The 14,372-nt window shown below is 36.4% G+C and overlaps 1 protein-coding gene across 1 annotated transcript in view; it reads left to right on the top strand.

The window, feature by feature from the left end:
* The window catches only part of plxdc2b (plexin domain containing 2b), a 78,967-nt gene that overhangs the window by 44,710 nt on the left and 19,885 nt on the right, over positions 1–14,372 (top strand). Inside the window, exons 5-7 of the mRNA XM_044104325.1 lie at positions 5,569–5,691; positions 9,871–9,989; positions 11,823–11,922. Coding sequence (XP_043960260.1) covers positions 5,569–5,691; positions 9,871–9,989; positions 11,823–11,922 — 342 coding nt within the window. The remainder of the gene's footprint in view (positions 1–5,568; positions 5,692–9,870; positions 9,990–11,822; positions 11,923–14,372) is intronic.

Genomic DNA, 14,372 nt, shown 5'->3' with positions numbered 1-14,372 from the left:
CATCAGTCAGCCCATCCTCTCACCACTTTGCCATCTTTTCTCCTTCATTCCTGTCAGCAGCTTAGCTTTTACTCAAGGCAAGTTTTTTTCCACTAGACATTTACATCTAAAAAGGATCATTATAATTCAACTTTCCAGTGTACTTATATTGTGTCCATTCACAAGAAATATGATCTCCAGACAAGAGGCTCCAAGTCATATCCAATTCCGATTTAAATTCCGTTCAAATGCAATTAAGAGGAATCCAGATGGTTTATTTTCAGTCTGGTTCAAATCCAGCTACATATTACCAAATTCAGTCCATATTAGATGACAATGTAGTCATATTCAGGTGATCCCAGTTTGCAATTTATCAAGTTGTTAACCTTGCAGTAAACCGTGACCTGTGAAGCCATGTGGGAACCGTGGACAAACCTTTCAACTTTTTGCAAAATGAAAATGTGGCCAGTTTCAGGATCTGCTGACTTGGGATTGAGAAAGCAGCATGGAGAAACAAACAAAAAAAAAAACACACAAAAACACAGAGTCAGGAATACTTTCTAAAAGAAAGAAAAACACTAAGTTAATGGCAGAATAGCTATGTCATTGGCTGTACTTGCAAAAATTATATTATATTGGAAAGGGAAAAAAAGCACACAAGCTTCATGGCAGCATCAAATCCACAAATGACATGATCCAGATAAGATTCACCTAAACACAGAAACACCTGGCCAGGGGAACTTTCTATGGGAAAGAAACTCCGAGAATAAACAAGAGGAAACAGCAGAGTGAGTAATGCATATCAGTATAGCTTTCAGGAGCATTATCCTAAAGCAACAAAGCTAACCTAAATAATAATAAAAACCTCTATAACTGTAAACTGTATTAAAAGGAACCTTAAGAGGGAAAGTTTTAAGCCCAGTCATAGATGTCTGTCTGCCTCACCAGTGAACATGAGAGCTGGTTATTAGTCTGGGTTTTGTTTTTTTTCCTAGCTTTTATTTTAACAAAGGATAGCAGAGGTGTCACTTCGGCAGTTTTCCCATTTATTTATCTTCTGTCTAAACAGCAAAAGAGCCAAGAATTCTCAAACACAAACTCTCACACAGCCATAACATTGTCTTGGCAAGTGGCCTTTTCAAATGCCTCTGATCCGCTTTCATATTTACATACCAAAAATCTGGAATCATGAAGCAAAACATTTTTACCAGAACACTTAAAAGTGTCAGTTGGTTTATAAAAAATATTTTTTTAATGTGAATGGATAACCACATGGTCCAGGAATAAGCATGATAGCTTTTGTCATTGGATATTTAAAAGGAAGATGATTGCACACAAAAATAATAATGTTTTGATTTTCACAAAGCCTCCAGGTGTGAGTGTTAAAGTCCCATCACACTTGAGCAGAAAAAATCTGTGGACAGAATAAGCATTTTTATTATTTACCAAAATTGAACTTTGTAGACTAGATAATGCAACTTATGGAGGAAAAATAACACAGTACGTCACCCTGAACACAGTGAAGCATGGTGGCGGCAGCAACATGCTGTGGAGATTTTAGGAATTCTGGTTAGAAGAAGGTGAAGGTGACAAAGAAACTGAAACATCAATGACAGGAACCTATAAAATACATAGAATGCTGACCTTAAGGACAGACATGTTTCAAAATAAAACAGGAACTCAGTCTTACAATGAAAACTAACTAAAGTCCAAAACATACCTACATTAAAATAATTACAATAAAAGCAAGAGAAATTGCAAATTGAAAAAATTTTACAGTTTATGAATGTTTTTGCCAGAAACTACATTGAGTGCAATTGGCAGCTAAAGCACTCTTCAACACTTTAAAAAGGAATAAATGTCCTCACACCACCTGTGCTCTTTTTAAAGACAACAATTTTATTCTCTTTAATCTGCAACATGTTCAAGGATATTCAGCTAACTATCTGATAACAAAGTTAACTTTGCAATAGGAGCTTTTTGTGCAGTCGGTGCATAAAATGCTTTAATGTCCCCACACACTGTTCAGGTCATCTAAAATTACTGACCATCTGCTGCTTTCCAGTTTCTCTCTGGCTGATTTTATAATTTATCCTAACATTTTGTTGGCTTATGATCAGCTTTATCTCCTGTGATCTGAGGGTGTGGTAGGAGTGGTGACTAGTGGGCTATGTACAGTTGCTTCACAGTCAACAATAAAAATAAAACAAAACAATAGAAGAAGACGCTCTAATTAGATGAAGCCTCACAGCTATGTCGTATAAAACCAGAAGACTAAATATGAAGCGGGTGGGCATGCTGCTCTGTTCCCAGACCTTCCTCAGCCTCGAAACAGCTGTGATAAACACAGATCGTATTGAAAACGAAACACAGATCTGCTCCTGAGGACAAAGAGCTTGTCTAAACAAGTTGTACAATAAAGTAAAGCTTTCAGTCTGAAGGTTCTGCTCATTCCCGCTCATGTTTTTCTTGGACATATGCAGTTCAGCTCATTTTTGTGGGCGGAACTCATAAACGCACTCGGAGAAAACACCCCATTTTTTGGCATGGCTTCTCTCCATTACTCTTCTCTCTCTCCTCTATCTTTTGCTCCCCCTGTTTTCTCTCCTCCTCTGTCCACTCTCCTTTCTGGTTATAGTGACAACTATAATGAATGAACAGACTCTTTATTGAGCGCCCTGCAGCCCTTTCCTTTTTAGTGTATTGAGAGGGTGTCTGATTTTCTTTAGACTGTGTATTAAGCTGGGTTGTGTTTTGTTGGTGGAAAGCAGATGCAGCAACACAAAAAACCCTTTCACACTGGGCTTTGTGCTTCCAGACGGGTCTGCGTTTGTGCTTCATTGAGGGACACTCTAATCTCTTTTGAAATTAAATACAGCATAGAAAAAATCAGCATGACTGAGTAGAATATTGACTAAAAAGATAAAATGAATGTTACAGTAAGTGCCATTTTATAGCACAATCAGATATCAATGTTACCTTCAGTAGTTTTAAAATATGCTGAATATACAAAAGAAATGCCTTGTAATTGAGCCTCTGCCTCTTTAAGAACCTTCTGCTCTTTCCAACACTCTTAATTAATGCTTCTTTGCAATATTGGACTGGAAAGTAGTTCTTAGCAGATGCTCCATTTCACCTGGTGTTTGCTAATTGCTGCTGTAGCTGATCTAGAGGAGCTGAGCGGCGGGATGTAAGGGTGCTGTATGAGAATGAAGCTTGGCTTGGTATTGCAGCTCCAAACAGGAGTTTTGTGGAAGTAGGCAACACTCTGAGAACAAGTATTAAGGCTCTCCTGGTTGGCTGCTACAGGAGATTAAAGGATTTCTCAAATATGCATGAAAGAATCACAACAACACCCCAAGTATGTTTTTGATGAAGGAATTACATTATAATATGATAAAAAGTTGAAAGTTGGTTTTACCTAATAAAGTTTCCGTGCGCTTTGCTGTACTTCACCTGATGCTGATCTCTGATATTTCATGTAAGATTAGGGTTGGAGTGATGCATCCAGTTCACAAGACAACCAGAAAGGAGAGGGAGTACATCTGGAACATATTTTTCTCATATTCCTTTGTTCTCTTGGTTACAGGAAGAAATAAACTGGTTTACTTCCATAATTGTAAACAAACCTGATTGTGCCTACAGTCAAAACCAATTATTTACATATTAACAAATATACATGTAACCATTTTTAATTGCTGTCTGACATCAAATGAATCTAAAATTTTACAGTTTTGGGTCAGACAGGATGACCAAATATATTTATTTTTTGTGAAAGGCTGGAATAATTCCTAAAGATTTTTCACAGATTTGGAAATATTGTGATATTTTAATCAAACCTCCTTCTTGCTGTCTCTCACCAAACTTCTATTATGTGTGTTCGTACAGTAAGCTTTCTCCTCATTCATTGTCCATCGGAAACTAATGCATATCAAGGAACAGTAGCTTGTAAGGGTAAGATAAAAACTACTTGTAACCATAGTAACTCCTGTAGAGCTCTGTAGGACTCTGCACTCACTCTTTTTCCAGGTGATGCCCATACAACTAAATCAAGTGAAATTTTTCTTCTCTGCTCCCATTCTTCATGTCGAGGTAATTCTGTGCAGAGAGATGTATTTGGGAAAGACTGTTTCCTTTCACAGCAAGCGCCGTATAGTTTTCAGAGTGATGGATGTGTTTTTATAGCCCATCTGCCATATGTGAGGAGATGCCTTGTCACATTAGATGAGAGTTTATGGGTCTGGATCTGATTGTATTTTTGAAAGAAATAAAAAGATAAAAAGCAGGGTTCCTCTCCCCACCCCAAAGTCTGCATCTTAGTATAAATTGCCTAATTTATACTAATAAATAACTTTATGCATTTGTATAATGCATAAAGTTTCTTCTTGAGCCATGCAGTTATAACATTACATTTTACTAGAAATATTATTAACTTTGATTAAAGGTTCAGGCATGATTTAAAGGAATATTTAAAAATATATATATTTAAAGTGCGGAAAACAGCATATTTTACCTTGAGCTAAATGCAGTACAGAGTGATGCAACATTCTCCCTCTCCCACCCGTTGCTGCTGGTTTGCTGGTCTTTAAAAATAGAATTTGGAAGCTGGAAGAAACAGTTTTATTAGGTAGCTGACCTCTGGCAGGCTACCTGAGCAGATAGCCTGACTAAATAGCCAGATCTCAGCTTGCAACACAAATATAAAAAGCTGAAATTGAATTATGAATAATTGATACATATTAAAAATGTCTCTTTTGTAACCTATATGCATAAATAAATTAAATGATCTGAAAGGGTTTTTCATTCCTCAAAATTATCTTGCATAAAATATCTGATACACTCAGACTGTTGAAGTCAGCTAGTATTTCTTACAGGTTTTTTTTACATAAAAGAACAAAAGCTTTTCCTAAAAGGAAATTGTAGGATAATAACTGAAGGAGAACAGCTGACTGCGCCCAATTTTCCAGTCTACAGAGAAGTGGGGACAGTGCTGGATTTTGTTGTTCTCAGTGCAAATTCTTTCCCCAATGTAATATGGAGTGGCTGTGTTTATGCTTTTTAATGGGCTCCATTAATAACCATGTTTAGAGACTTTGAAATATAGAGCCTGAGTTTGTTTTTCCATTCCATAAAGAGCAAAAAGTAACAAAACCCATTTTTGATGCCGTTCTGTCCTCATCATCTTACACTAGATAATTAAGCCATTAATAACCATGTTTAGAGACTTTTAAATATAGAGCCTGAGTTTGTTTTTCCATTCCATAAAGAGCAAAAAGTAACAAAACCCATTTTTGATGCCGTTCTGTCCTCATCATCTTACACTAGATAATTAATGATGAGAGAGGAGGCAGTGCACACCAGGAACACTTAGTCTCAGAGCCCTGCACATTTTTGCATGTATAGAGAAAAGCCTCATGCTAAAACTTTTGTACAAAATAAGAATCACTGTATATATATAGATAAGATATATATATATATATATATATATGTATATATATATATATATATATATATATATATATATATATATATATATATATATATATATATATATATATATACTTTTTGTCTTTTTGCTTGCATGTACAGGTTTTATTTATACCGGAGATGTCGTCCATCGGATGCTCACAGCAACACAGTACATCGCTCCGCTGATGGCCAACTTTGACCCAAGTGTCTCCAGAAACTCTACTGTTATCTATTTTGACAATGGTAAGTGTTTTGTTTTGTTGTTATAATGACCCCGATGAGTTTTTTTTTGTCTCCCTAATGTTGATCCATCTCAAACTCTCAGACAAAATTGAGTTAATACAACATAAGCAAGTCTTACCTGCTTTCATTGTTTCCTATTTTCCCGCTTTTGCCGACATATTGAAAAACATGAGTTAAGGGGGTAAAATGTGAACATATTCAACAGATTTTGTGAAACTAAAACTTGAGTCATGTCTTGTCTCATTGCTGGTGTTATTACATTATGAATAATGTATGTATATTTGGAATTCAGTGTTCTTCTCTGACAAGATGGGGTATTATACTTTTCTGTAACATCAAGGGTAGAGTGGGGTGATTTTTTTTTTTTACCAGCTGGCTAAATATTATATAGGCATGCAAATCTTCATTACACTTCGACCATATTAACCAACAAATATTGCACTCTGAGCAATCATTTGTGATATGAATATTGCACACACTGATATTGCGATGACGATACTTTACATAGTGCAGTTGAGCAGCTGCAACAACTGTGAAAAGTGACTCTACAAAGCACCACAATCATGTATAATGTTGTATTGGTATCTTGCATAAAAACCTAGTAAAATACTTTTAGGTTTGAGGTTATAAAATATAACAAAGTTAATTGGTTATTAATGCTTTTGCAAGCCAAAGTAAACTCTGGGTCTTGTCCATCACTCCTCTCATCACTGTCTCGTGCTCTGCATCAGACTGACAGACTAACTTTGTGACCTTCTGCAGAGAAGCTCATTAGACTTTAACCACGATGGCAGCCAATCGATCCGGAGCCCAGCTCGCTGTCCATCAGTCAGCGTTCTGCCGATACCAAACAAGAACTGCACGCTCCGCTGTGCTGTGGATGAGCCTTCATTAAATATGTAAAAACAAGCTTGATGAAGGGTTCACAGCAGAGATGAGCTGCTTGTTCACAAACAAGGCTGTGTGTGAAAATTCACAGTGACAGTGTAAAGCTTGGCTGTCCTGTGATCTTCTTTCCCTTGTTTTTGTTGATTAGAATTTCTAAAAAAAGAAGTAATATGACAGGCGAGGACATGACTGTCATATGCTCTGCTGGAAAATTAATAGAAAGACATCTCTAAGGTTATCAGACTAAACTTTAAAGTTCTTTTTCAAGCTGCCAATTATTTTCCCATTCCCACATTGGATTTTATGACCAATTCCTTAAGAATTTTAGGATGTGAAAAATCATCAGATGGAGAATTATGGAAGTTGTTTTGAATGTTATACGTTTAAAACGATGGCAAAACACACTCAAGTCCAGCCAAACTTGTGAGAATTGTTGCTTTTCTATGAGTCAGACATTTTGATGTGACAACGTAAGAGAATAGCAATTCGGCATTATGAAACAGCAGTTATACATAATCGCCATAATTCTTGCCATTTCTTTGCGGTTCATGTTCTGCTATTATGCACAGTGACTCACTTCTGACATGCGTGGCGGATCAGCTTTTGCATTTCTAAAATATGTGTTTCAAACAGCTGAATCAAAGTATGGTGACTGAGGAAGGCTGACTTTATGTGTGGGGTAAAGTCTTTATGTATTTTGCTGCAGGTTTTGGATCATTTTCCATAAAAAAAAACTTAACTACTCATTTTCAGTTTTTTGCTACAGTCAAACTAATTCCAGTTCTCTATTGTAATTGTTAGTAGTTGTAGTTTTTAGATGAGCAGATTGTTTTTGTTACATTTTGGATACTAGAACAGTGCACAGCAACACATCACTTGGTCTCTTCTTTTTCCTATTTTGAATGTTGAGGAAAAAATGACACAGAATGAATGGAGTACTATATAAAACTTGGAGTCATTAAAATCTGTTTTGTAAAGAAGAGTGGCAAATTTGCTCCACAACAACTTTAGCCACCAGGGGGAAAAACCTATTCATGGAGTGTAACTTGTTTTTCAAAAGCCAGTGTTTTTCCTTTTTTGGCTTCTTTTCTGAAAACAAAAACAAAGTGAATCCTGTTGTGTGTTTTTACATTTGCAATTGAATTTAATTTGTTCTTATGTGTTTCAACTCAGAATCTATTTATATACTGATACATAAAATCTGAAACAGTAGGTATACTTTCTTGTTATCATGATGGAATTTCTGTTTCCCTTGTCTTATAAATTATATTAACACGTGAGAGACGATATTTAAAACTTGTAGTTATTTTAGTCATGTCCACTGTACACACAGCACATGATTTAGTTTAGGAGCTGCTGTTCTACCAGTCCCCTTTACTCTCCTAGCTGACAGCAAAGAAGCTGACTCTCATATTTACTTTGAATGGGAAGTGTTCTGGCTGTGTACAGGAAAAATTGATTGGCTGCTGTGTAAACAAACTTTTATTACTCTGGCAACTGGCCAAATGGCTTTTACATCAATAGGTTCTCCAAAGTCCACAGTAAATCAAAGTGGTGTTAAAAGTAATGCAAGGCCCACTTTCTGGAGGGCAGAGATGAGGGCCATGTTAGGGAATTATTCCTTGATTTACTCACTTTTGCAGGCTAAATTTAGTTGAAGTTCTGGGTTTTTTTAAAACCAGTCATCACTGCAACTCTCAATAGATTTATTTATCTTCTGATTCTTTTGTACATAAATTTATTTTGGGTTTAAAACATCATAAAATCCTCTAAGCTGTGTAATAACAACTTGATATTCGAGCAAAATATCCAAGTTTTTCTTTAGTGGATCAAATTGTTTTTAGACCATTAAACTATTTGATTCCACTTTATTAAATGCATGAATTTCCCTCTAAAACATGGCATGCGCTTAAACCAACTGCATAAATAAAACTGCATCAATGCAAACAGATCTGCATGGATGAAACTCTCTGTACAAATGCATCCAGGCACATTTCGTTTCCACATCTCATTCAATGTGTTATTGGGAACACATGAGGGGGTACCAAACTCCTCCGTTAAAGTGCATCAACTTCAAAAATATGCAAATAGATGTAAATATGCCCTGCATGTCTGATTCCCATCTTGAAGTGATGGAAAAACAAAATCTGCACACATGCAGATAAAAATGATAGTTGGAAACACTCCTAAATGTTATTGATCTACATAAACACACAGATTAGACAGAGACTTCTATGCATATCTTATTAATAAACATTTTAACACCACAGACTGAATCAGGCTGAATCATTTCAGGATGTTCTCCTTCGGTCACCAAATTTGCTGCTGTTGGATAGAAGCCCTGAAATTTTACTCAAGAAAGAGCAGCAATACTTCAGAATAATATTGCTCAAGTAAAGATAAAAACTACGCTGTAGAAAAATTACTGCAGAAGTAAATTTTTCTGATAACTTAGTGAAGTAAATATAACTGAGTAACTGTAACCAGTGGTGGCTATAGAGTTTTACCTTTAGCAGTTCATACTAAGAGGATGATGGGCAAATTTGAAAGGAGGGTTATTTTATTTTATTTTATTTTTTTTAGCATTTAAACCAATTCTAAACTCTTGCATTCAAACCTCAAGATGAATTTTCACCTCATCAAAAGCAGACTGTAGATTCAAATGCCAGTGATGCCTGTGTATGCAAGCTTTGAAGCTGCCATGGAGCTCCAACCATGTCTGAAATATCAACTCTTACCTGGAAAAGGAGAGCATTCTTGCTGGGGAAAAAAAAAAATACAAGAGCTCTTTTATCCAATTTCTGTTCTACACTTATAACTGCTGTCAGACAGAGCAGATGGAAACATATATTCTTTGCTGTACCAACAAAAAAAGTGAATGTCCGCTCTTTGTTCACTTTGTCATTCAGCACGGTTTTGCACAGCATGGAAAACGCAGTGGCTCCCTGTGGTTAAAAACTGCCCGAACTGTGTAATCCATCACAATAATGGCTGCTCTTTGGTTTGGGTTTGTTGAAAGCTGAGGTTTTGTTGCGGTTTTATCCTCCTCCAGTATAGTGTTTTCACATCGGCACTCACTCTGATTCAGTGTCAATCTCTGTAGCTCCTGCCGACAAATAATTCTTTAAAGAAACGGATCTCTTCGGATTTAATGTCTTTCTATTCTTTTCTATGTTCTGCGTCTTTCTTCACATGAGAAGGGGCTACAACTGAGTGTTGTGGTTTGCTTTAATCTGAATTTATCCAGTGTGGTGGAATACATATATTTTAAATCCATTAACTTCTCTTTAGGCACTGCTCTGGTGGTGCAGTGGGACCACGTCCACCTGCAGGACAACTATAACTTAGGCAGCTTCACCTTCCAGGCCACGCTGCACAACACAGGAAGGATTGTCTTTGCATACAAAGAGGTGAGCTCTTATTTATGGTTCGGTCTTTTTCTCAACCAGTTTTGTTTTTCTCTCTCTCTTTCGTCTGATTTTTTTGTTTCGTATCTTTACTGTGAATATTCTTCACCCTGCCAGTGTTTATTATTGTGCTATCACAAGTCATAGTGTCCATATAAGCTTTAGCTCCCCGAATCCAGAGTTGGGAAGTAAACATGGAAAAAACTGCACTCCATTTTTATGTAAAATATGTGTCAAAGAAAGTACAAAACAGTTTCAGTGCTCTAACATGAGATTAGAATCTGACTTCTCTAAATAAATTTATTTAGATTATTTGTTTATTGAGACATTTTGGACTTATTGAGGCTTATTATGACATAATGTGGCTATGGGCTTTATTACTGAATCTTTCATCTTTATAGTTTTGCATGTGATGCTCAAAATGCTACATGTCCTTCTAGCTGAAGCCATTCTGTAGTTCTTGAAGTCAATCTTGACAGGAGCTTATTGAATAGTATGTCAGGCAGACCTTATTTTCAACACACCCGTTCAGTGTGAAAGTGACACATTTCAATTATCACCTCAACTTTAGAACAAATTATCATTTCACACTCAAATCACACAACTCTAGCAGTTTTTTCCCCTGCTGTTTCAGACTTTTAAAAATATCTTTGTCCCTTTTTTACACTTTTTATTTTTGTATTCTTTAATTAAGTAATCACAAACAAATCCTGAAAGGGTGGTTTTCAAATGATGAGACTATTTATTAAAGGAAAAAGTTAAACCAACTCTGTCATATGTGAAAAAATAATTGATCTTCTTGTTAAATCATTAATTGACTTTGGAGAGCTTAATCTCAAAAGCCATTACGTCCTCCAGTGATTTTTGTATGAATGGTGGTCTCAACAAACTCCTGTGCAGTTTCTAAGGTTTTGGCTTTGCAGTGAGAGTCATTATCCACAAATGAAAAAACAAGAAACAGTGTTGAAATTTCCCAAGACTTGTCAGCTTCCAAAGTTACCCAAAGAGTGCAGTGAAATAATACATAATTCATCGAGGAAGTCACAAAATAACTCAGAACAACATATAAATCAATGGAGGCCTCATTTTCCAATCAAGATCAACATTCAATAAGGCCAAAACCACTAACACAAAAATCTTACAGTAGTCAAACTTAGGATCTTTCTGTGAGCTGATGAGATAACACTGGAATTTATTAAAGTTACGAGTCTGACATAAAACTAACGACAATTATAAAAAAGCAAGCCTATTCTTTCTGCTTTGGGTCATAAATACAACTGCTTTTCAGGAAAACAAAGGAACAGAGAAAACACATTTAAAACACAGAATACATCTCTGGCTGTCATTGTTTTAATCAATAAATTCTGTTTTCTGGCTGAAACTCTTGCAGGAAAATGTCCTACCATCAGTTTGTGTCACACCTTCATAAGAGGGTTATGCTGTAGTACAATGATCCAAAACAAATCAGCAAGTCCTACTCTAAATAGCTAAAGGTATAAAATGGAAAACAAATGTTTAGAGTGTCCTTTTTAAAGTCTGGACATAAAGTCTGATTAAGAAGCTTTGAATTGACCCTTAAAGGTCATGTTCAAAATGATCCAATTAAAACAATTCTGCAAAGAAAAGCGGGCGCACATTCCTCTACTGTGATTTTTTTTTTTTTCTTTGACCCAGAGACATCCATTTGCTTATTGAGGTTACAGATTACTGTACAGGTTCCTCCTGTAAACTGTTACTGTGAAACGTGAGGCTATTTAGACCTGCTGGTACTTAACATCTTGCTCCAGGGAGATCTGTGTCTTGCTGGTGATGGATATTCACTCATTTCCTTTCCAGATCCCCATCGAGATATCACAAATCAGTTCTGTCAATCACCCGGTGAAGGTGGGCTTGTCTGACGCCTTTGTGGTGGTCCACAAGATCCAGCAAATACCCAGTGAGTATCTAACAAGTGGTTGTGGTTTAAATAAGGGATGTACACGGCTTGAAAAGTTGGAATAGTTATTCACTTTAAAGCCAAAATGCAGGAGTGCAACTTAAAAGAAAGGGTAACATCCAAACTGGCATTAGAGGATAGTAGTTTTTCTGCCTTTTGCTATAATTAAAATAAAGCTTAGCTGTGCATAATTTTTGGATTACAACCAGCTGGCAATAAAGGTCAGCAAAACATATTATGCTAAACAGGCATTAGGAGAATTGTCCGTATGTTCTGTCATGTGATAGAGTTCACTGGCTGGTGATGTTTCAAGTTTCTTTAGACTTAAAAACATAAAGACCTTGCTGATTCAGCAATAGGTTGGTTCTAAACATGTGAAAAAACAACCAGATTTTTCAGCATTTAATCAGAAGCAATGGTCCAAAGTCATCTAGAACTGTGTTCAGTATTTATAAGGATCAAAGTTTCCCAGTTTACAAGTGAACTTTGTTTTTCTTAAATTATGTGAGCTCTGAGTTCAGGCAAGTTTGTTTTTCTTTCCAGAGATGTGTCTAGTTCGAAGGAAACCAGACGTAGCTCATTCCATTTGGACATATTGTAATCAATACTTTTTTTAAGGAAAATTGGAGATACTTCAGACTTTGTCATAAAACACTTCCTCACTCTTGTGGGCTCAGATGTAGAATCTGGTGCAATAATAAGTTATGAAATATAATTTACTTGGCAAGTTAAACTCCTTTTTATTGCCTATGAGAAATCCTAGCTAAATTTGTTTCAAAGAAATATCTTGGCATGTTAAACTTTCTTCATATTGCTTCAAGCAAAATGTGAAAGAAACACTGTTGCAGGTTTTGATCAAATCCCCACAAATTCTTAAATTAATACTAAGTGACATCAGTAATCATGACAAACTAACTCTTACATTATCTTGAAAAACATGCATAACTGAGGTATTAGGTTTTACTTTTAATGGATGGGGAAAGAAGAGGACATAAATATGTCAGCATTAATAGATGAATATTGTCTCTTCAGGAAGAGGAGAAAACACCATAAGAAAGCAGAATGTCATAGCAACTAATCACTTAGCATCACTACACTTCCTCTGTCACCTGTGCAAGTTCCCCCTTTTACTGTAGTCGCTGTAGAAGGAGAGGAAAATTGATTCTGGAAAGACAGATGACAAGAAAGGTCCTTCCATATAAATGCTTCTGGTTCTGCTAGTGCCAATGAAACTTTAATTCTCAGATTTATTTTGTCTCCTGGCTACCGGTTCTGTAAAACTACATGGAAATGTAAAAGTTAGGTCATATATCTGCCCAAGCACATTCCAAGTCCAATTTAAACCTTATCATGCAGAGGAAGGAATATATTTTGACAGATTTTTTACACCCTTGTCATGCCTGATTATTATCTCTGCTCTTTTAACTGCATTAAGCCATAGTACTCTAAAGGAAACTATGACCGCTACAGGCTACAACAGAAAGTCTCTCTGCTGCCAATTACTGCATACCAACTAGGGTAACGAGAGGATTTTATTTAGCTTTAATAAAGGATTTCATTTTACCTCCAGGTGGAAGATTGGGCAGAGAGAGATTTATGGGTGTCCCACAGTCAGGTTGTATAATTAACAGGTCACAAGCACACATGACAACCCGGCTTTAATGCACGGCTCTGAAGATTAATTAAACTTTACTCACTGAGTGATATTTATTTTAAATGAAGCCAAAACTCTGCTCCACACTTTTCATACTTTCTTGCCTCCCAGCACCTATTTTCAGAGGATGATGCAAAGACTGGAGCTGGGAATTATGCACAGTCTTGAGCTATTTTTGATTAATACTTGGTAAAGATTTAAACAAGTACAAATATATTTACTACATTTGAGCTATTTTTATTTGATGCTTGATAAAGGTTTAAACAAGTGCAAATATATTTACTACATTTGGTGCTCTTTTGGAGCATCATCTCCAGAACCAGTCTCCACTGAGCCTGTACAGTTCTTAAATCAACTGGCAGCCTCGAGCTAGTAAACTAACCTTCACCAGGCTCCATCATCGCCATTAGGCACCTGATAATCTCTTTGCGAGAAGCAAGATTAAGTCAGACACAGGGGGGCTGAAGGGGTAAAATAACGGGTGGACTTATTTTCAGGCTGATCTGAACTGTCTCGCATTTTCTCTCATCAGTTGTCCCGTGCGTAATCCAAATGAACAGGTCTGCAGGGAGGCGACATCCTATCACATGAGGAAAGCAACACAGGTTAAAGTTCCCAGGTTTAAATACAAATTGACCTGGCGAAGTAAAACAAGTTTTCAAGGAGAATTTGTCCAAGTGGGAAGATGTGAACAGCTGGAGCAGCGACAACCACAGTTTAACCCTAAGGGACTCAGAAGACTTGAATGTACCTTTATCTTTTTGAAGTGTGATTTCAAAGAGGGTTTAGAAAAAAA

The sequence above is a fragment of the Gambusia affinis genome, linkage group LG21 (genome assembly GCF_019740435.1).
Source record: "Gambusia affinis linkage group LG21, SWU_Gaff_1.0, whole genome shotgun sequence".
Lineage (NCBI taxonomy): Eukaryota > Metazoa > Chordata > Actinopteri > Cyprinodontiformes > Poeciliidae > Gambusia > Gambusia affinis.
The sequence above is the reverse complement of the archived record's forward strand: the minus strand, read 5'-3'. Positions and strand labels throughout refer to the sequence as shown.